This window comes from Macaca fascicularis, chromosome 7 (genome assembly GCF_037993035.2).
Source record: "Macaca fascicularis isolate 582-1 chromosome 7, T2T-MFA8v1.1".
NCBI classification, from domain to species: Eukaryota; Metazoa; Chordata; class Mammalia; order Primates; family Cercopithecidae; genus Macaca; species Macaca fascicularis.
This window is the reverse complement of record NC_088381.1, coordinates 99,902,489-99,924,468: the sequence shown is the minus strand read 5'-3', so window position 1 is coordinate 99,924,468 and position 21,980 is coordinate 99,902,489. Positions and strand designations below refer to the sequence as shown.

At 36.3% G+C, this 21,980-nt stretch overlaps 1 protein-coding gene across 7 annotated transcripts in view; it reads right to left on the bottom strand.

Annotated features, from left to right (window-relative positions):
* The window catches only part of ARHGAP5 (Rho GTPase activating protein 5), a 74,549-nt gene that overhangs the window by 24,956 nt on the left and 27,613 nt on the right, over positions 1–21,980 (bottom strand). For 4 of the 7 annotated variants that reach the window (XM_015453689.4, XM_045396271.3, XM_005561042.5 and 1 more), the window contains one exon: positions 12,429–12,576. The exons of 1 other annotated variant lie outside the window; for it this stretch is intronic. In XM_015453689.4, coding sequence (XP_015309175.1) covers positions 12,429–12,576 — 148 coding nt within the window. The remainder of the gene's footprint in view (positions 1–12,428; positions 12,577–21,980) is intronic. 2 more of the 7 variants (XM_073997216.1, XM_065548713.1) reach the window with 1 other exon arrangement.

Genomic DNA, 21,980 nt, shown 5'->3' with positions numbered 1-21,980 from the left:
AGTCAAATAAATTTAAGAATATTCTGCAAAAAAAAAAAAGGCTTTGAATTTTCAAAAAATATAAGTGACATGAAAACAAACACACAAGATTAGAAAACTATTCTAAATTAAAGAAGACCAAAGAAGTATGACAAGAAAAGTAATACATAATCATTGCTTGGATCTTGGATTGATACAACAAAAAAGCTCTAAGAGGACACTGTTGAGACAATTGGGATAATTTGAATACAGATATTATATTAGACAATAGAATTGTATCAATATTAAATTTCCTAAACATGGTATTTATTTTGCAGTTATGTGAAAAGAATGCCCTTATTAGTGGGGAAATCTATGCTAAATGACTTTGAGGTGAAGTGTCATGCCATTTTTAACTGAATTTCACATTGTTCGGCACCTCCCACCAAACTCCCAAAAAGTTGGAGAAGAACTGTGGTAAAAAGTTTACTTGGTGAAGCTAGGTAAGGGTAAACAAATGCTCAATAATATTATTATTGTAACATTTCTAAGGATCCCAAAATTTTGAAAAATGTGAGAAAATAAAGCAAAACAGGTTGGGCGTGGAGGCTCATGCCTGTAATCCCAGCACTTTGGGAGGCTGAGCCAGGCAGATCACAAGGCCAGGAGTTCGAGACCAGCCTGGCCAATATGGTGAAATCCCATCTCTACTAAAAATACAAAAATTAGCAGGGTATGGTGTGCGTGCCTGTAGTCTCAGCTTACTCAGGAGGCTGAGGCAGGAGAATCGCCTGAACCCAGGAGGCAGATGTTGCAGTGAGCTGAGATTACACTACTGCACTCCAGACTGCGTGACAAAGCAAGACTCCATCTCAAAAAAAATAAATAAATCCTGGGCTGGGCGTGGTAGCTGACACCTGTAATCCCAGTACTTTGGGAGGCCAAGGTGGAAGGATGACTTGAGGTCAGGAGTTCGAGATCAGCCTGGCAACATGATGAAACCCCTTCTCTACTAAAAAAAAAATCCAAAAATTAGCCAGGTGTGATAGCGGGCACCCGTAATCCCAGCTATTCAGGAGGCTGAGGCACAAGAATCACTTGAACCTCAGGAAGAATCACTCTACCTGAGGTAGAGGCTGCAGTGGGCCAAGATCACGCCACTACACTCCAGCCTAGGGTACAGAGCAAGACTCCGTCTCAAAAAAAAACAAAAACAAAAACAAAAACAAAAAAAACCCTTATGAATGCAAGGGATTCAACAAACAAATTTACTAGGTAAATTGGAAATATAAGATGATTAAGCTGCTTAAGATATGTGGGGAGATATATATATATATTTATTTCAGAGGTAGAGTCTCCGTCTCACTTTGTTACCCAGGCTGGAATGCAGTACTGTGATCATGGCTCACTGCAACCTCGAATTCCTGGGATAAGGCAATCCTTTCGCCTTGGCTTCCCAAAAGTACTGGTATTACAGGTGTGAGCCACTGTGCCTGGAAGTGTGGTCATACAGTCCAAGTGAACTGCATGGTTTGTTTTTCTATAGCCATGATCCCCTGTTCTGTTTCAAACACAGAGTAACCAGAGGGTTTAACCAAAGTTGAGGTTTTGCCAAGTGAATAAAATGGTGGAAGTTTTAAGGAAGTATGCAAGGGAGTAAACATAAAAATTGATTGAAAAATATCCAGACAAGATAGGGCAGGAGAAACAAGGGATTGATATTTAGTGAAAAAGTGTTGTAGTGATACAAAAAAAAAAAAAGGCAGCGGGTAGTTCTTGAAAGCATCAAGTGGGAAAGTTGAAGTTTAAACAAAGAGGTTTTGCTTAAGGAAGTTGTATTTACATTAGCAATAACACAAAGATTCATTCATCCATTTTCATCCCATATTGGTGTGGTGAAACTACACACAAGTTTTAGACCAATATACAAAGAATGCTATTAATGTTTATCCTTCTAATCCACTTTTACCAAAAATATAACCGCTATGCTTTAAAGACAGTCTCTGTTTCTTTATAATTCATCTGTAACAGTGGGGTGTTCCAGATTAACTGCAACCACATGCAAATAAAAATTCTGGCAAATACAGTAATACCTCACCTATCTGGAATTTGGTCACCTGATCACCTACTCTATCATAACTGGAAAAAAATGGGAACAGAAAGGACTACAAGTAGCCAATAAGATGTCACAAAGCCTTTCCACTAAAATATATTATTTCACTTGTAAGAGAAACACCTTAGGTTTTTCCACAGATTCTATTTAACCTAACCAAAAGCACAATTTAACTCTGCCATATGTTTTCCTGACTCACAGCAGATTAGAAGTTGCAAACTGGAAAAGCAAAAATGAGATACACAGTAGCAGGAGGTATACTGACAATAAAGCAGGAGGCTGAAAAACTAAAAATGCAGAAAAAAATTTAGAAAGCATAAGTATCTAACACAAGAATGCCTCAATAGATTCTGAAGACAGCACACTTTTAAAACCAGGGAACACAGTCATTAAATATACCATTCTAAAAGTAGAAATACTTCCTAACTCCTATGAGGTCAGTAGCATCCTGACATTAAATTTAGACAAAAACACCACAAGAAAACAAAACAGACCAGTATCTTTTATGAATATAGATACAAAAGTCTTCAACAAAATACTAGCAAATAGAATCTAACAGCATGTTAAAGGGATTATATACCATAACCCCAAAAGCATTTATTCCAGGAATGCAAGGGGGTTTAATATAAGAAAAAGCAATCCATGTAATACATCAATAAATGAAAGAAAAGAAAAATAATATGATTATCTCAACTGACACAGAAAAGTAATTCAATAAAATCCAATGCCCTTTCATAATAATAATCACTGTCATCACTCAACAAACTAGGAATGAAAGGTATTATGAGTTGAATTTTGCCTCCTAAAAAGATATGTTGAAGTCTTAACCCCTAATACCTTAGAAAGTGATCTTACTTGGAATAGGATCATTGCAGATGTAGTTAGTTAAGGTAAGATGTGGTCATACTGGAGTAGGGTGGGGTCCTTAACCCAATACGAATGATGTCCTTATGAAAAGAAGAGAAAACACACACACACACACACACCCCTGCACGTGCACGCACATGGAGAATGCCAAAGGCAGAGATTGTAGTAATACAGCTGCAAACCATGGAACACTAAGGATTGACAGCCACCACCGGAAGCAAGAAAGAAGCAAGGAAGATTTACCTAGAGTCTCAGAGGGAGCATGGCTCGCTTTCAGACTTCCAGCTTTCAGAACTATGAGACAATAAATACCTGTTCTTTAAAGCTATCCACCTTGCAGGACTTCACTATGGCAGCCACAAGAAAATAAGACAGAAAGGAACTTCCTCAACATGACAAAGAACATTAAAACCCACAGCTGATATCATACTCCATGATGAAAGAATAAAAGCTTCCCCTGAGATAAGGAACAAGACAAGGGTGTGCTCCTTTCACAACTGCTATTCGACATTGCACTGGGAGTTCAAGCCACAGCAATTAGGCAAGACAGAGAAACAGAAAGCATTGAGATTGGAAAGTAAAGGTATCCCTATTCACAGAAGACAAACATATATAAAATCCCCAAATACACACAAAAAATAGAGCTAATGATTCGGCAAAATTTCAGGATACAAGATCAACACACAAAAATCAGTTCTACACACCACCATAAACATCCTGAAAATTAAACTAAGTAAACTCCATTTACAATAACATTCCAATAAAATACATAGGAATAAAGTCAACCAGGGCAAGACTTGAACACCGAAAACTACAAAACAGTACTGAAAGAAATTAAAGACTTAAATAAAAAAGACATCAAGCATTCATGGATTCAAAGACTTAATATTGCAAAAATCACAATACTGCCAAAGAAACCTACTTGGTGATTAAATGGAATCCTTTTCAAAATGGATAAGACAGCTAGAATTAAAACATACACAGAACACATACAAGTGTTGGCAAAAACATGGAGAAATTTGAACCCTTGCACATTGCTGGTGGGAAGTAAAATGGTATATCCACTGTAGAAACAATCTGACAGTCCCTCAAAAAGTTAAACACAGAATTATCATATGATCCAGTATTCTACCCCTAGGTACCCCAAATAATTGAAAACAGGTACTTGAACGAATCGTTGTATACACGAATGTTCACAGCAGACTGTTCACAATAGCCAAAAGGTGGAAATAAACCAAACGTCCACCAAACAACGACTGAATAAGCAAAATGTGTGTGTGTGTGCATGTATGTATATACACATAATGATACATGTTACAACACAGATGAACCTCAAAACAATAATGCTAAGAAGCAGAACAAAAGGTCATACATTGTGTGATTCTACTGATATGAAATATCCAGAATCAGTAAATTCAGAGAGACATAAAGCAGACTGGTTACTGCCAGGGACTGGAGTAGGGGGAAAATAAGAAGTAACTGCTTAACGTGTACAGGGTTTTCTTCGGGGTAAATGAAAATGTTCTGGAACTAGATGAGGTGGTGGTTATCCAACATTGTGAATATACTACCTGCCACTGAACTGTACACTTCAAAATGGTTAGTTTTATGTTATTTATGAACTGCACCTCAGAAAAAGCAATGTAAAAAAATCATTCTCACTCAAATGTTGATAATCATGCTTCTTTCTTACTATAATTTTTCTTCTCCCTAGTGTTTTAGGGCTCCACTCTTGTATAGCCTGTTTGCACTGCGAACATTTCTTCCCACCCTAGATGTCTAACCTGAATTATGTCAACATATAGCTTTCATTAATATCTAGACATTGACAATTACTAAAATCATATCTAAAGACAAAACCACTTTCTAGAGATCCATAGTCATATATACAACTGAGTCTCAGGCTTTTATATGTCCCACAGGCACCTTGGAAGATTTAACATGTCCAAACATGAATCCATTATGAAACTGCCATTTCTTATTATAACTTCTATTTTCATTAATGGAATGCCATCTACAGTTACCCTAATAGAGCAATCTGAGAGGTACTTCTGAGCCCTCTTTCAACCCAATATCTATCAGGTTTATCATCCTTATTAACTCTTCAGTAAGACCTATTATTCCCTTTCTCTTCAGTTGCTCTCTTCCGCACTATCCCTTTTTGTCTACTGTAAACTTATTACCAGTATTTCAAGGGTCATTTCCCAACTGGAACCTAGCACAACTTATTAAGATAGTACTATTATAAAAATAAGGACATATGCTTCCACCATGATGCCCTGATTGCTATGGAAATTGCCCTTCCACAGTGAAAAACTAAAGACTCGAAAAATTGTATGAAACACCAGTTTTCAGACACTTAACATTGATCACTGAACATGAACACTAATCACAGTTCAGAACCACGATCCATGAGGGAAAAAGCAGCAAATGAGGCAAGCTGTCTGAATGCCCCAACATAATGTCTGGAGAGTTTTGAGATGGTAGTTAGTGATGGGAGGTGGAATCACAATGGTCTACCAAAGCGGAGGAGATATGGGAGTTCGGAAAGACTGAGAAGTCTAGAATTTGTGGGGTAGAATACCAAAAAGATGAAGAAATACAGAGAGAAAGAGTATCGGATATGCAGAAGAGTCTCTGGGTTCTCTGGTTGAATACTGCACATGTATGAGATAAAACTTCCTGAGGCCAAGAGCTGAGAATAGTTCAAGTTTTATTCTCAGAAAACCTTTTTCATATATGGGGCATAGGGTCAAATCTTGTTTTATTGTAGGTATAAACAAGTATCAGAATAAAGGCTGCTTTAGATCTGCCATACAAACTTACAATCCATCTTAGAAAGGACCAAACTGATTCACAAGATAATTAACATATGAAAAAACAAATCAAACATTTTTTCTTTTTCTCCACCAGCCAAGCAGAAGCACCGAGCAAATCTAACATTCTTTAAAGAAACACTAGTAACATCATCCAATTAAAAATTCAGAAGACTAAATAATATAAAATTCAGAATTCTGACATCAAAACTATCAAAACTATCAAAACAAGAAGGAGAAAAATATAACCCACCAAACAACAAAAACAACAGAAAGAGACCCAGAAATGATATACGACATAATTTGTAAACCAAAAATCTTAAAATAGCTATTATAAATCGTATATGCCCAAAGACATATATACACGGGAAAACATCAATATAATAGGTATAGAAATGAATACATAAAAAGAAAGACTTAAATGGCATTTCTACATTTGGCCATACAGAAAAAAAAAGTTTTAAAGAATTCCTAGAGGTCTAATGCACGAATAAGGAGTGGGAAATGGAAGAAGAGAAAAAAATACTTTAGGAAATAATGGCCCCAAATTTTCCAAATTCGAAAATTATAAACTAAGAGAGCTAAGATGCTCCAGAAACCTCAAGCAGATGTAGTTTTTTTAAAAAATAACATACTAAGATTAAAATTATGTGATAATTTTATTATTTTTAATAAAATTGCTGAAAACTAGAGAGAATAATCTTGAAGTAGTTGGGAGTTGAGGGAGAAAAGAGAATACATCACAGTCAGAAGAACACAGATAAGAATGACAGCAGAAATCTCATTAGGTATGAGATACCATAATAAGTAGTCTTTAAAGAGAGGAATGAAAAGGAAAAAAAGACAACATCAGCCTAAAACTCTACACCCAGAAGAACAAAGTTTGAAACAGTCACATTTCCTGATTTTAAAACTTACTACAAAACAATAATGAAAACGGACAGATAACAGCATGTATAGACAGATATATAGATCAATAGAATATAAGTGAGTCCAGAAATAAACCTTCACATTTATGGTCAACTGATTTTGAACAACTGTGCCAAGGAAATTCAGTAAAATAGTCTTTTTAATAAATAATGCTTATAAAATGGATATCCACATGCAAAAGATCAAGCTGAAGCCTTTCCTTAAACCACACACAAAAATTAAGTCAAAATGGATCACAGACCTAAATGTATGTGCTAAAACCATTAAAACTCTTGGAAGATAGGTAAATCTTCGTGACCCTGGATTAGGCAAAAACCTTCTCAGACACGACATCATGCACACAGCAACAAAATTTTAGAAACAGACAAAACATACTTCATCAAAATTGAAAACTTTATGCTTCAGAGCATATCATCAAGAAATTGTACAAAACTACCCACAGAATGGGGAATATTTTAGCAAATCGTATTTGTAAACAATTTGTATCCAAAATATACAAAGAGCCCTTAAACTCAACAGTAAGACAAACAATCCAACTAAAAAGTGGGCAAAGGATCTGAATAGATATTTCTTCAGAGATGTATACAAAAAGCCAATAAAGCACTTAAAAAGATGTTCTGCTTCATTAGTCATCAGGGAAATGCAAATCAAAATTATATGAGATACATTTCACATTACCACTTACTCGACTATAATCAAAAAGAAAAATAAACATTGGCAAAATGTGGAGAAATTGGAACTCACACTGCTGATGGGAATGTCAAGTGGTGCCACCTCTTTGAAACAGTCTGGTAGTTCCTTAAAAGGTTAAACATAGATCCAACAATTCTACTCTAAGTATATACCCAAGAGGTGAAAACATATGTCTACACACAAACTCTGACAGTAATGTTCACAGCAGCACTCTTCACAAGAGTTAAAAAGTAGAAACAAACCAAGTGTCCATCAATGGATAATTATTCAGCAATAAAAAGAAATTAAGTACTGATAGATGATACAATATGAATAACTCGAAAACTATGTTAAATGAAAGAAGCCAATCACAAAAGACCACATTATATATGATTCAATTTATATGAAATATCCAGGAATAGGCAAGTCTGTAAAGGCAGAAATTGATGGGGAGTAAGAGTGGGGAATAGAAAGTGATTGCTTAATCAGTATACTCTTTCTTCTTGGGATGATGAAAATGTTCTAAAATTGATTGTGCTGATGCTGGTACAACTCTGTGAATAAACTACACTTTAAATGGGTGTATTGTATAACGTGAATTATATTTCAATTAAGCTATTACATAAAAGAATTCTAATCTAAGAAAGTATCTTTCAAAAACAAGGACAACAATCTGTTTAAAGCAAAAATTATAAACATGTATTGTGATTTTAAAACATTATAGATTTAAAATACATAACAACAGAACAAGGCATGAAGGAAGTATATCGTTCTAAGGTTCTTATAAAACACATTAAAGTGGTATATCACTTGAAGGTAAACTATAAAGATGTATACCACATAAGAAATGAAGATCTATAAAAGCATAAGTAAAGAAAAAGATATATCACAAACACTACTCAAAGTAAAAAACATTGGCTATATTAATACTAGGCAAAGTAGACTTCAGAACAAAAAATATGGCAAAACATAAAAAGAAATTTTTTATAATGATAATACGTCAGTTCGTAAGGCATTCCTGGCCAGGCATGGTGGCTCACACCTGTAATCCCAGCACTTTGGGGGGACTTAGGTGGGAAGATTGCTTGAGCTCAGGAGTTTGAGACCAGGCTGGGGAAAATGGCAAAACCCTGTCTCTACTAAAACCAAAAAAGTTGACTGGGTGTGGTGGCAGTCCCAGCTATTTGGGAGACTGAGGTGGGAGGATTGCCTGAGTCAGGGAGGTGGAGGTCGCAGCTAGCTGAGATTACACCTGTGCACTTCAGCCTGGGTGTTAAGAGAGAGAACCCTGTCTCCAAAAAAAAAAAAAAAAAAAAAAAAGACATAATCCCAAATGTGTATGAAATTAACAGATCTTCAAAATACATGATGTAAAATCTAATAGAACTGAAAGAAGAAACACACAATCTACAATCATGATTGCAGATTTCAACAGTATTCCTTAATTTTACAAAAGTAAACAAGAAAAATAGGATATACAAGACTTGCCCAACAGGCTCAAAGAATTTGATCTGACATTTATAGAACTCTTCACACTATAATAAACATTCAGTTCAAGGTCTCATTAAACTATTCAAAAGAGACCATATTCTGGGCCATAAAACAAGTCTCAATAAACTTAACCTGGAATCAAACTCTTTGTTTTTCAAATGCAAAATAATTAAACTAGAAATGAACAAAAAAGATGTGGAAAACCACCAAATATTTAGAAATGTAATAACCGATGAGTTAAACTGTTTTTTTGAAAAAGGGAAATTACAAAGTATTTTGAATTAAACAAAACCTGAACACAACATATCTATATGGAATATAGCTAAAACAATGCTTAGAGGAAAATCTGGACCATTAAATATTTACAGTGGAAAAGAAAACTGGTCTAACACAGTAATCTAGATTTCTATTTTAAGAAACTTCAGAGAAACTAAAGAAGATAGAAACAAGAAGTAGAATTCAATAAATTAAAAAATGGGAAAAAAAAGGAAAATCAGTAAAAGCAAAAGCTGGTTCTTTGAAGTGATCAATAAAATTGATAAACCTCAACCATACCAAAAAAGACACAATTTAGTAACATCAGGGTAGAAAGACATCACTACAGATGCTACAAGGCACTAAAAGAAAAAGGAATTTTATTAAAAACCTTGTCAATTTAGATGAATGCATTCCTCAAAACACACAAACAACCAATGCTTACTCAAGAAGAAATAAAAAATCTGAATAGCCCTATATCTACTAAAGAAATTTAAATTAAAAACCTCCTCACGAACAAATTCCAGGTCAAAATCATTTCACTGGTGAATTCTACTAAAATTAAAGAAAGAAATATTACCAATTCTACACAAACTCTTCCAGAAAATAAACTTAATCTATGATGCCAGCTTTTTAGTCTGATATCAACCAGACAAAGACATTGCAAGAAAAGAAAACTACAGACTAAAATCCTTCATTTTAGAAAATGAATTCAGCAATACATAAAAAGGATAAAACATGACCAAGTGGTATTTATCCCAGGGATGTAAGGTTAGTTTAACATGTGAAAATCAATGTAATTCACCATCCACAGCAAAAAACAATCATTAAGATAACCTCAACAGATGCAGAAAACCACGTGACAAAATCAACACTTATTTTGTATAAAAACTCAGCAAACTGGGAATGTTATAGTACTTTCTCAACCAGATAAAGTTCATCTACAAAAATCCAACAGCTAACATTATACTTAATAATAAAAGACCAGATGCTTTTGGGGGTGATGAAAATAACTTAAATCTTAATTGTGGTGGCAGTTATATGACTATAGATTATAAAAATTCATACTGTACAATTCAAATTAGTGAATTTTATTGTATGTAAATTATATCAATAAAGCTGATTTTTTAAACTGTCAATATTTTCTCCAGGGTTGTTCAAGAAAGATTAGTCTTTTAAACAAGAGGACTGATTATAACAACACAATTACTGATCATTTATATCATTACATCTAAGGATCTATAAACAGCAAAATATCACAATTTTTAAGAAATGGGTATCTGCAATATATTTACAAGCTGAACTTTAAATATAAGATGTTATGCTACAGTCCATTTTGAGAGCTGTAAATTTATGAAATTTAGATGAAATGAACGAATTCCTCAAAAGACACAAACAACCTCGTAGGCAATTAAGAGTTTCTGCTAAAACCACTTAGTAGTTTTAAAATTAGTAATAAAATCAAGCAATATATTACAATGACAACAGAAGAATTAGTTTAATCTTTTATTCTACTCTATGGTCTATGTAATCTTTCTACCAAAGTACTTAAATATATAAATTACCTAAGAGTTGACCTAAACTAATTCAAGTTGTGTTAAGAATTGGACTAGACCTGCATTTTATCCTATATTTGGAATTCATTTCTTTTCCTCAAACCGAATCACTCAACTACTATGAAATATTCAAGAAACGGAAATTTTAAATAATAAATGTACAAAACGCTAATCTATAATTTTATTATTGCTTTTCGATCACTAAAGGAAAGTATTTTCTAATTGTTCAGTTGTATCCCTACGCTTAATTATAATACTAGAGAAAATCAGAATTCTTTAAATCCAAAGCAGGAAGTTAGTATTTTAAGAACCTTTGCATTTCTGCTACATTAAAGATGGACAGAAAAATAGACAAGAAATTTATCTAATAACACTTCTCAAGTATTTCTTGAAGGGAAAAATAAATGATAAAGAGCATATCCAAATGTAGCCTCTATAAATTAACACTTACTAACTGAAGGCAGAAGACACATGCCATTTCAACTACAAAACTAGTGGATAATGCAATTTCTTTTTTCTTTTTTTTTTTGAGATGGAGTCTCACTCTGTCACCAGGCTGGAGTGCAGTGGCGCAATCTCGGCTCACTGTAACCTTCACCTCCCGGTTCAAGAAATTCTCCTGCCTCAGCCTCCCAAGTAGCTGGGACTACAAGCACGCACCACCATGCCCAGCTAATTTTTGTAATTTTAGTAGAGATGTGGTTTCACCCTGTTGGCCAGGATGGTCTCGATCTCCTGAGCTTGTGATCTGCCCACCTCGGCCTCCCAAAGTGCTGGGATTACAGGCGTGAGCCACTGCGCATTCTATCCTCTCATTAAGACTGAAAGTCAACATTCCTTATAATAATATCTATTACCAAATAGATAACTCAATATATATACAACTTAGTTGATAAACCAAAGGGCAAGGTGTACATGTGAATAAATATGAGCATGATTTTTTAGCGACGACAAGAGTATCCTACTTTGTTTTTCAAACAATGCTTATCTATCAAGGGATCATTAGTAACAAATAAAGCCGAAACTGACTTAGCTCATGTTTTCAAGCCATTAAAATGTGTAGTACATTCAGTCACTAAGGTTACATAGTTAACTCGTGTTTGTTTTAAATGCACTCAAAAACAATCTTCTGTCCCTATTTTCCACCTTTAACTTGCCTATTTTTTTAGTTTTGAGATTATATGAGGCAAAGTAAACATAAGAGCAGGTTTGCTTTTAAAATAATGAGGATATCTACGCATTCCTTAAAAATACAACACAAATCATATAAATGTCAAGCTAGAACTATTGAATAAACAGTAGCATCACAAATAGAACAAGCTGCCTTTTACACATTTACAACTATTGCTCTAAGTTTTAAAAGAAAAATCCATATGTAAAATGGGTAATGCAAGTAAACAGTATTGGACTTAAAAATATGGGACACTTCCAAATTATTCAAACCATAACTGTATCTCTTCATTAAATAGCGTAACTTAATAAAGTTATTCTAAATCCCAGAATAAGGTAAGCTTAACAGTTTAGTATTCAACTTTGCCATTTATTACTTCAGGAGAAGTCCAATAAAAGCATTATTGGTCAACAAAAACTTCTTTCAAATATCAGATGGTTACCCGATCAGATGGAGTTAATATAAAACAATCCTAATAATGAAAACTATATACCACTTTCAAAATTTATTTTTAACAAATCACAAACGTTAGACAAACTATTGGTGTATCAAAAGTGAAATTTAAAATCAAATCTCTTGCAATGATTCTTCTATCCTACCTGTATCTTCAATAAATTCCACACATTTCTCAACAAATAGTGGTATGGGCTTCTCAGCTGTAACCAGATCCTGGAGGGGCATCCCAAAGTAATTACTTTCCCAATTTCTACGTGTTGGTGGATTGAAGTTCTTAGTTTTCTTTTTCTGCTATAAGAAAACATATTTAAGTTAACACTATTAAAATTAATTTCGGAATAATAGTAATAAGCAATGTAAATACACAGTTCGGATCAAAAGAAAAATTATAAAGCCACATCCAACCTAAATGTCCACCAATATGACTCACTAAATAAATTTTGCCAGAAGTAGCAACTTGATTGGAGACATAAGTGAACAGAAAAAAAATGGCTTATTGGAAGAAAATGTTCTCTTTGGAAAATGACAGAAGACTTGATAGGTCGGGAGAGATTAGAAAATAGCACTTTTCAATGCCAACACAAGGGACACACTAGGGGTAAGCAATACCTGATTCAGTTTAGGTGTGATATAGTAATTTCATTTGGTCTCTGGAGGCAGGTCCAAGTGAGTTTTTTGTGTCTGTCTATATTTGTAAGAACATAAAAGTTCTAATTATTGATTGTATAATGATGCTATATAACTCCATGAACCGTCCATCATTTGTCCCTTATTTTTCCATTTTTTTCCTACCTAGGGATGCTTTTCATTTTTTACAGACGAAGTCTCGCTCTGCCGCCCAGGCTGGAGTGCAGTGGCGTGATCTCAGCTCACTGCAAGCTCCGCCTCCCGGGTTGACGCCATTCTCCCCCTCAGCCTCCCGAGTAGCTGGGACTACAGGCGCCCGCCACCACGCCCGGCTAATTTTTTTGTATTTTTCGTAGAGAGGGGGTTTCACCATGTTAGTCAGGATGGTCTTGATCTCCTGACCTCGTGATCCACCCACCTTGGCCTCCCAAAGTGCTGGGATTACAGGCGTGAGCTACTGTGCTGAGCAGTTTTTTATTTTTTTCTTTTTAGACTGAATCTTGCTCTGTCACCCAGGTTGGAGAAGAGTGGCGCAATCTCGGCTCACTGCAACCTCTGCCTCCCGGGTTAAAGCAAGCCTTCCAAGTACCTGGGATTACAGGCATGCACCACCATGCCTGGCTAATTTTTTTTTTTTTTTTTTTTTTTGTATTTTTAGTAGAGATGGGGTTTCACCATGTTGGCCAGGCTGGTCTCATGATTCGCCTGCCTCAGCCTCCCCAAATGCTGGGACCACATGCATGAGCCACAGCGCCCAGTCGATGGCTTTTTTTTTTCTTTTTTTGCGAGGGAGTCTGGCTGCCACCCAGGCTGGAGTGCAGTGGCGCGATCTCAGCTCACTGTGGAACGCCTCCCAGGTTTACACCATTCTCCTGCCTCAGCCTACTGAGTAGTGGGGACTACAGGTGCCCACCACCATGCCCGGCTAATTTTTTTGTTTTTTTTTTAGTAGAGATGCGGTTTCACCGTGTTAGTCAGGATGGTCTCGATCTCCTGACCTCGGGATCCACCCGCCTTGGCCTCCCAAAGTGCTGGTATTACAGGCGTGCGCCACCACTCCCAGCCAGATGCTTTCTTAAGTGTTAGGATAACATTCAGAAGTAATGTACAAAACGTTTTAACGATAGTTAAAAAAACAAAATTAAATATGAATTTTCACAGTTTAACTTCAAAGTAGCATTAGAGGGAAAATGAATCTTAACCAAAGAATGAACACCTCAAAAACTTAAGGAAGTATTTTTGGGAATCAAACTACTGAGGAGATTCTGATTCACTCTCTAGGGTATAGCAAGGATTCCTACAGATGACTCTACTGTGCACATCCCATTGAGAGTTTCTGAAGTATAGGAAGATGGACAAGTTTTCAGAAATTCAGAGGATATTACGGTACTTTTATTGACAGCCCTTGTTTTTGAGGTTAGTTTTATCTACAAATTTTTATTTTCTCTGGCATAAATCACAAATCTATTAATATTTGTCCTATTTGTATATGTGTGGGCAGAGGAAGGGAGCACAGGCAGGGCTTTCAATGCCTAAAAACAATGGTCTTCATCTTAGTTTCTCATTATTTCTGGAAGTCTTTCTTTTGAATGCATACTTCAAGGTATTCTTCTGAGTCTCTGAATATCTTAAATATCTTAAGTACTTAATTAAATCCTTTCAATTTCAGGTCACTCCATCCAGCAAACTCTCAGAGCTCATGAAATCTGACTTCTAAATCACCCACCATCATTCTCTGGTGATGCAGATTATATGCAACCCTGTTAAGTGCAGATTAGACCAAACACAACTAGGTGTCTGGAATGTTATCAAGGGGGCACTGGAGTGTTTGTTTCTGGCTCAAGACCTAACTCAGCAAGCCAAGTGCAAGTCAAGTGGTGTGGATCCTTATTCCTTAAATGATCACTCCACTTCCACTACCACCAAAACAGAACAGTGCAAAGTGGAAATGAAGAGACTATAACCTCAAAGTTGAGGCAGGGGTATGGTGGCTGAGTTCTTTTCTTTCTCAGAAACACAAAGGTGCTTTGTAGCCTGCCAACTATTAGCTATATTATCATTTGATTAGAAAAATGAAAACTGAAGCAAAGATGTTTTCTGTTTGGAGATAAATGCAGTGTTGAAAGAGTACACGTAGATTTTTTTTTTTTTTTTTAGGGAGTCTTGCTCTGTCGCCCAGGCTGGAGTGCAGTGGCGTGATCTCAGCTCACTGCAAGCTCTGCCTCCCAGGTTCACAGCATTCTCCTGCCTCAGCCTCCTGAGTAGCTGGGACTACAAGCGCCCGCCACCATGCCTGGCTAATTTTTTGTATTTTTAGTAGAGACAGGGTTTCACCATGTTAGCCAAGATGGTCTCTATCTCCTGACCTCGTGATCCGCCCACCTCCGCCTCCCAAAGTACAGGGATTATAGGTGTGAGCCACCGCGCCCAATCGAAAATCCAATTTTTGATTCATTACTACATTCATTTGTATTTGAACTTTTACTTAAATGCAAATGCCCAGCCTTTTCTCTAGCCACTTAAGCAAATTTCTTATCTGCAAAAGCACATCACAGTAAAACAAACATTCCATTCAGCAATTACATCTCATTAAGTGTCCAACATATTGGCCGGGCGCGGTGGCTCAAGCCTGTAATCCCAGCACTTTGGGAGGCCGAGACGGGCGGATCACGAGGTCAGGAGATCGAGACCATCCTGGCTAACACCGTGAAACCCCGTCTCTACTAAAAATACAAAAAACTAGCCGGGCGAGGTGGGGGGCGCCTGTAGTCCCAGCTACTCCGGAGGCTGAGGCAGGAGAATGGCCTAAACCCGGGAGGCGGAGCTTGCAGTGAGCTGAGATCCGGCCACTGCACTCCAGCCCGGGCTACAGACCAAGACTCCGTCTCAAAAAAAAAAAAAAAAAAAAAAAAAAAAAAAAAGTGTCCAACATATTAAAAACTCTCATTTGTGTACGTAAACAGGACTAGGAAGAAGAAAACAGCCCTTTCCAGAACTGCTCTTCCTACTTCAGTAATATCAGCAACACAAGGGGTCACCTAAGCAACATCTTCAAATAAATACTACAGTAACATTTTTAAAAAACCAAACACCTCAAATTACTTCACCAGTAACCAAAAATTGAACAAAACTTATGCAGCGAAATGCAGTTGACTCGACGCTCAAAGAACCAATTCCAGAAACAAGAAAACCGGATGTCTATTTTCTTACATGTGATTCTTGAAATTAAAAAAATCAAAGAGGCCAGGCGTGGTGGCTCACGCCTGTAATTCCAGAACTTCAGGAACCCGAAATGGGTGGTCACAAGGTCAGGAGATCGAGACCATCCTGGCCAACACGGTGAAACCCCATCTCTATTAAAAATACAAAAATTAGCTGGGTGTGGTGCCCTGAGCCTGTAGTCCCAGCTACTTGGGAGGCTGAGGCAGGAGAATCGCTTGAACCCGGGAGGCGGAGGTTACAGTGAGCTGAGATTGTGCCACTGCACTCCAGCCTAGTGATAGAGCGAGACTCCATCAAAAAAATAAATAAAATTAAATTAAAAAAATCAAAGCAGCAGCGTGACAACAGGAGATGAAATGTAAAGAAACTGAAACAAAAAACTCATCACAGAAACAAAAACCTACTTAGAAGTAGCAAATAAAAGATTCAATATATTTGAAAAGATCAAAATAAAATGGAAAACACCATCAGAGAGTTCCTTTTCCTGCTATATCATTCCTATTATACACACCACAAAATGCTGGGTTTTGCTCTCATTTAAAAAAGTCTCTATCTTCTACTCCCTTTTGCAGACAAACTATATACAAGTAATCTATACAAGATGTCCCAATTTCTCTCCTTCCATTCATTCCTAAATGTACTCAAATTAGTTATCACCCTCAAAATTCCACTAAATCAATCTGCTCTTATTAAGGTCACCAAAGACTGTTTTCCATAACTAGCTCTCAGTTATCATCTTGACTTTTCAGCAGTCACTCTCTTCACTGGACTTCTAAAGAGACCCACCCCTGTTATCTCACTCACTCTTCCCTTTTTAGTCTTCTTTTCTGGTCCCTCCTCATCAACACTGTAATGCTGTGAATATTCTAATCAGTCTCTGTCTTTTGCTGCTGTTATTTGAGACAGCATCTTGCTCTGTACTCAGGCTGTAGTGCAGTGGCACGATTATAGCTCACTGTAGCCTCGAACACTTTGGCCTTAAGTAATTCTTTGGCCTTGGTCCCCCAAAGTGCTGGGATTACAGGTTGAGCCACAGCGCTAGGCCCTGATTGTCTTCTTTTCTCTATCTATACTCACCCTCTTGGTAACATCATCTATATGCTGATAAGCTAAATTATTATTTCCAACGCAGCTCTTTCTCCTGAAGCCTAAACTAATGTAAAACATCCTAACATCAGTTTAAAGTCTAAGAAAAACCTCTCATGCTTTCCTTAAAATGTAATCAATCTGCAGCCTTCTCCATCTCAGTTTTTGGGAATTCTATCCTTTCAGTTGCTTGGAATAAAATCTTGGAGTCATCCTCGATCTCCTTTTTCTCTCATACCCTACTTCCAACTGTTAGGCAAATGGATAGATACAGAATCTACTTACTTTTTACCATCTTCATTGTTAACTCCCTGGCCCATAAGGCTATCATCATTTCACATATATGGATTACTGCAACACCTGCTTAATATCCCCTGCTTCTACCATCATTCCGTAGAGGCCATCCTCTACAGAGAGCTAGAATGTTGGCTCCTTGAATAGACATATACAATCTGCATGCCTTGGATTCTGCTCCTTTACATTTTGACCTAATTTCCCTCATCACTTACTCCTCCCTCAAGTCACAAGTTTTCCTTGCTATTTTAATATGCCAGGGATGCTCCTGCCTTAGCACTTTTGTAGTGGCCGTTCCCTTTACCTTCTCAATGAAGCCTACACTGACCACCCTATTAAAAATTGTAATCCAATCCCAGCTACTTGGGAGGCTGCGATGGAAGCACAGCTTGAGCTTAGGAGTTTAAATTCCAGCCTGGGCAACACGGCAAGATCCCATCTCTTAAATAAAAAAAAAAGAAAAAGAAAAAAAAGCAATCCTACTGCTGTATTTCCCAGCCCCTCCCCAGTACTCTGCTCCTCTTACCCTGCCTTTTCTCCCCACAACACTATGTTAACTACTCATGTATCATCTTTTTATATTTTATTTTATTTTTTTTTTTGGGGGGCTCCCCCTGCTACAATTTAAGCTCTACACAAGGGCAGGAATTTTTATCTGCTTTGTTCATAAACATACCTCAAACATCTGGAATACTATGAAATAAATTAGTACAAATGGTCCAGAAAGAGATACTTGGGGTCTCTTCTAAAATAATGAGCTTAATTTGTAGATTAAACGACCTTACTATGTACTAGGAAAAATAAACAACAAATAAGAGCGAATCAACAAGTTAGGGGCATATCATGCTGAACTTGGTAAGCTACAAAGAATCTTAAAAGCATCCAGGCAGAAGAAACAAATGACCAACAGTGGGGGGGAAAAAAAGGCAGGACAGCCTCAGAGTTGTCTGGAAAACTGGAAGCCAGAAGATTCATCTACAGGAATGTTCATGGGAAACAAGTGTCGAGAATTCTTAACCAATATGTTATTCAGGTATGTATAACTCGTAACACGTTTTTTTAAAAAAGTCTGCAAATATATAATAATTATATTTAAATTATAAGTCTCAAACTCCTGAAAAATCTTAACCACATGATAAAAAATCAGTTAAAAAACTTACACTGGAGAATTTATGCTATGAAAAATGTAAGAGTGAACACTGAATATTGTAAAACTAATTCTAATTAACAGTGTTATGGCTATTAATTTATAATTTTTCAGGTAAAGCTATAAAATGTAAAAATAATTTGATAACAGGCCAGAACTAAAAGCCTCAACCTACCCTATATACAGGGGGAGGAGGGATGAGATATAAGATATAATTACACTAGTGCACAACAGGTACGATAATATACTATTTGGAAGGTGGAATAAAGATGATAAATTGAAATAGGAGTTCAATATATTTAAAGATAAAAATATGAAGTACATAAATTAATAGCTCCTTCTTTTTTTTCTTTGCTAATGAAGAATAAAAACTAGAAAACAAGAAAATAGCAAGCCAAAACTTATAACATAAATATAAATATAACAGGATCAACTATAACAAAAAGATTATCGGGCTTAGTGAAAAAGTAAACTCAACCAACCACGTGCCATTTAAACAAAGGACTCCAAAGAGTTAAGTAATATATATGTATATTTTAAAAGAGCAGTATTAACACTGGAGTTGTTAAGGCAAAAAGCCTTTAACCATACAAACAGACTCACTTGACAATGATCTAGAATTCAATCTATCAGGCAGCAACAACAAATTATAGCAGAAATAAGTAAACATCTATGGAAACAAAGAGTCAGAAATTTTAAAGGATCTCCTTTACTTTGTCAGCTCAAGTATGCCCAAATTAAGAATAAGCACTGAATGTTGATTTTAATAGATTCACACATACACTAGATAAATTTTAAGTCTTATAAACAGTATAATCCCATTTCTATAACATCATTTATGTTCATGTAAGTATAGCAAAAATTGTAAATTTTAACCCTTCTCTTTTCAAAAAGGAAAAAGATCTGAAATCATATTTTACTCCAATGACTTCCAATTTGAGTTTCCTCTGGTCCCTATATACTGTCTCATACTTGAGATTCTCCACATATCCCAGCATATTCTGCAATTAAAAAAACCCAAGTAATACATGCACTACCTACCTTCCTCTCCCTTCCTAATGGCCTGAAATCACATTTAATTGAGAAACAGAAAAAATAGGAACTCCCTCATATTATTGCCAGGACCAATCTAACTATAACCCTACTCGAAATATTTCATCTTTTCCCTCTATAATAACTGCAGTACCCAAATCCTAATCACAGGATTACACATCACCTAAATCCTGATTCTCCTTCCTCTCTTTCTTCTCCTTCAGAATCACTCCTATTCCCCATCACTTTTCTCCTATAGCATCAATTTGTCCCTCTCCTGGGTCATCCTTATGAACATACAAATACTCTCCAATTTCTCTCATCTTTAAAAACAAACACAAAAACCCTCCTTTGATCCCACATTGCCTTCTAGTTACTGCCCCAATTCTTGCTCCCTTTCACAGCAAAACTTCTTGAATATGTCAGACATCCATTGTCTCTACTTTTCCCATCCCAGTAATTCTTTAACCCACTTCCATCTGGCTTTCCCTACCATTCCCTTAAACCACTTGTCAAGACCAGATACTATCAAATGAATAAGAAAATTTTTTCTTTATCCTTGATTTCTTGGCAACATTCTTTCTTGAACTTTCTCCTTGAACACTTGCTCTGTTGGCTCCCGTGTCATACTCTTCACTAGCTTTTCTCTTTTCCCACTAAGGATTTCCTTTCAGTCTCATCTACCAATAACTCTTCTACCCAAACTCAGTTCTGAGTTCTCCCTTCTTCTCTAACTGTAACTCTCCCCTTATGTGAATTTATCTAATCCCAAAACTTTAAATACTTTATACATCTTGATAACTCTTCCTGAGTACCACACTCATACACCTAAATTTTAGACTTTGCCACTTCCACTTATATGTCAACATAGATATTTTAAACATAAAAAGCACAGATGTCTTTATTCTCTCTAGTCTGAATCCTTTCACCCTTAGTCTTTGCTATCTTAGTACATCTACCCAACTGCTCAAACCATAAACCTAGGAGTCAACCTTGGTTTTCTCTTTTCCTTCACTCTCCACAGCAAACATATCACAAGCCCTATTGGTACAACTTCCAAAATACTATTTAAAATCTGGTCACATTTCCTTTTGGTTCCTGTAACTGGCACAATATATATAGCACATGGTAGATACTCAATAAACATTGACAGACGCAAACAACTAAAAACAGGCACCAGAGGAAAGCCTTCACCACATTTCTGTTAATATATAAAGTACTATTGGTTTACATACGATTTACGGTAACAGTTTCATTTACCTAATTCTTCATTCCTGTAGGGGTTACTAGACAGGTATGTCTAAGCTTAAGCATCCTAACCTAATCAGGATTCATATGAAATAATGACTACTCACATCATCAAGTTATAGGAAGAATAGCCAACTCTATGTGAATTCACTTGGAAAAAAGGTGATGTACTTTCAACAGTCTCTAAGAACTGAAGAAATCACTATACGATGTGCAGAGCATTTAGTTTACTGTAAAGGATATTCAAAATCAGTGGAATTTAATGCCCTTGAGAAACATATAATCTGTTATAATGAAAAAACACCTCGCTACTAGTCATTAATAGCACATACAAAATAATATGTGATTAAATGCCAAAATAACTAAATGTAAGACTTAAATCTAGATTCAAAGGGTAGAACTTATATAGGAATGGATAATGTCAGGGACATTTTCGGAAGTTAGAAAGGGTATAGTGTGTAAGTAATTTCCTCATTTAAACATTTGGGTGCCTATTGTATGTCGGGATGAAGACTATAGAAATCACCAGAAACTGCCATTTACTGCTTACTATCTATTAGGCACTTATTAATACTATGTGCATAATCTTAATCTTCACAATGGCTCTGAGCCAGCTACTATTTTCCGTCTATTTTGACATACCTGGAGCTTAAGAGTATGCGTGGAAACAAATAAGGTTAAAAACGTCAGCAAGGGCCATACTGCAAATGGCTTTTGACGCCTAACTCAGGTATTTGGAACTTTATACAGAGGTTACAAATATACTTTGTAAGGACAGGGATCAGGCACTTCTATTTTAGCACTGCCCCCCAGAAAGCAACATAAATACCAGTTTGAAAAAATTGGTGAATGGAACACAGATACTTAATTAAAAAGTTACTGTACCACAAATATTGGTGAGGATGCAGCAGCTCACGCCTGTAATCCCAGCACTTTGGGAGGCTGAGGCGGGTGGATCACGAGGTCAGGAGTTCAAGACTAGCCTGGCCAATATGGTGAAACCCCGTCTCTACTAAAAATACAAAAATTAGCTGGGCAT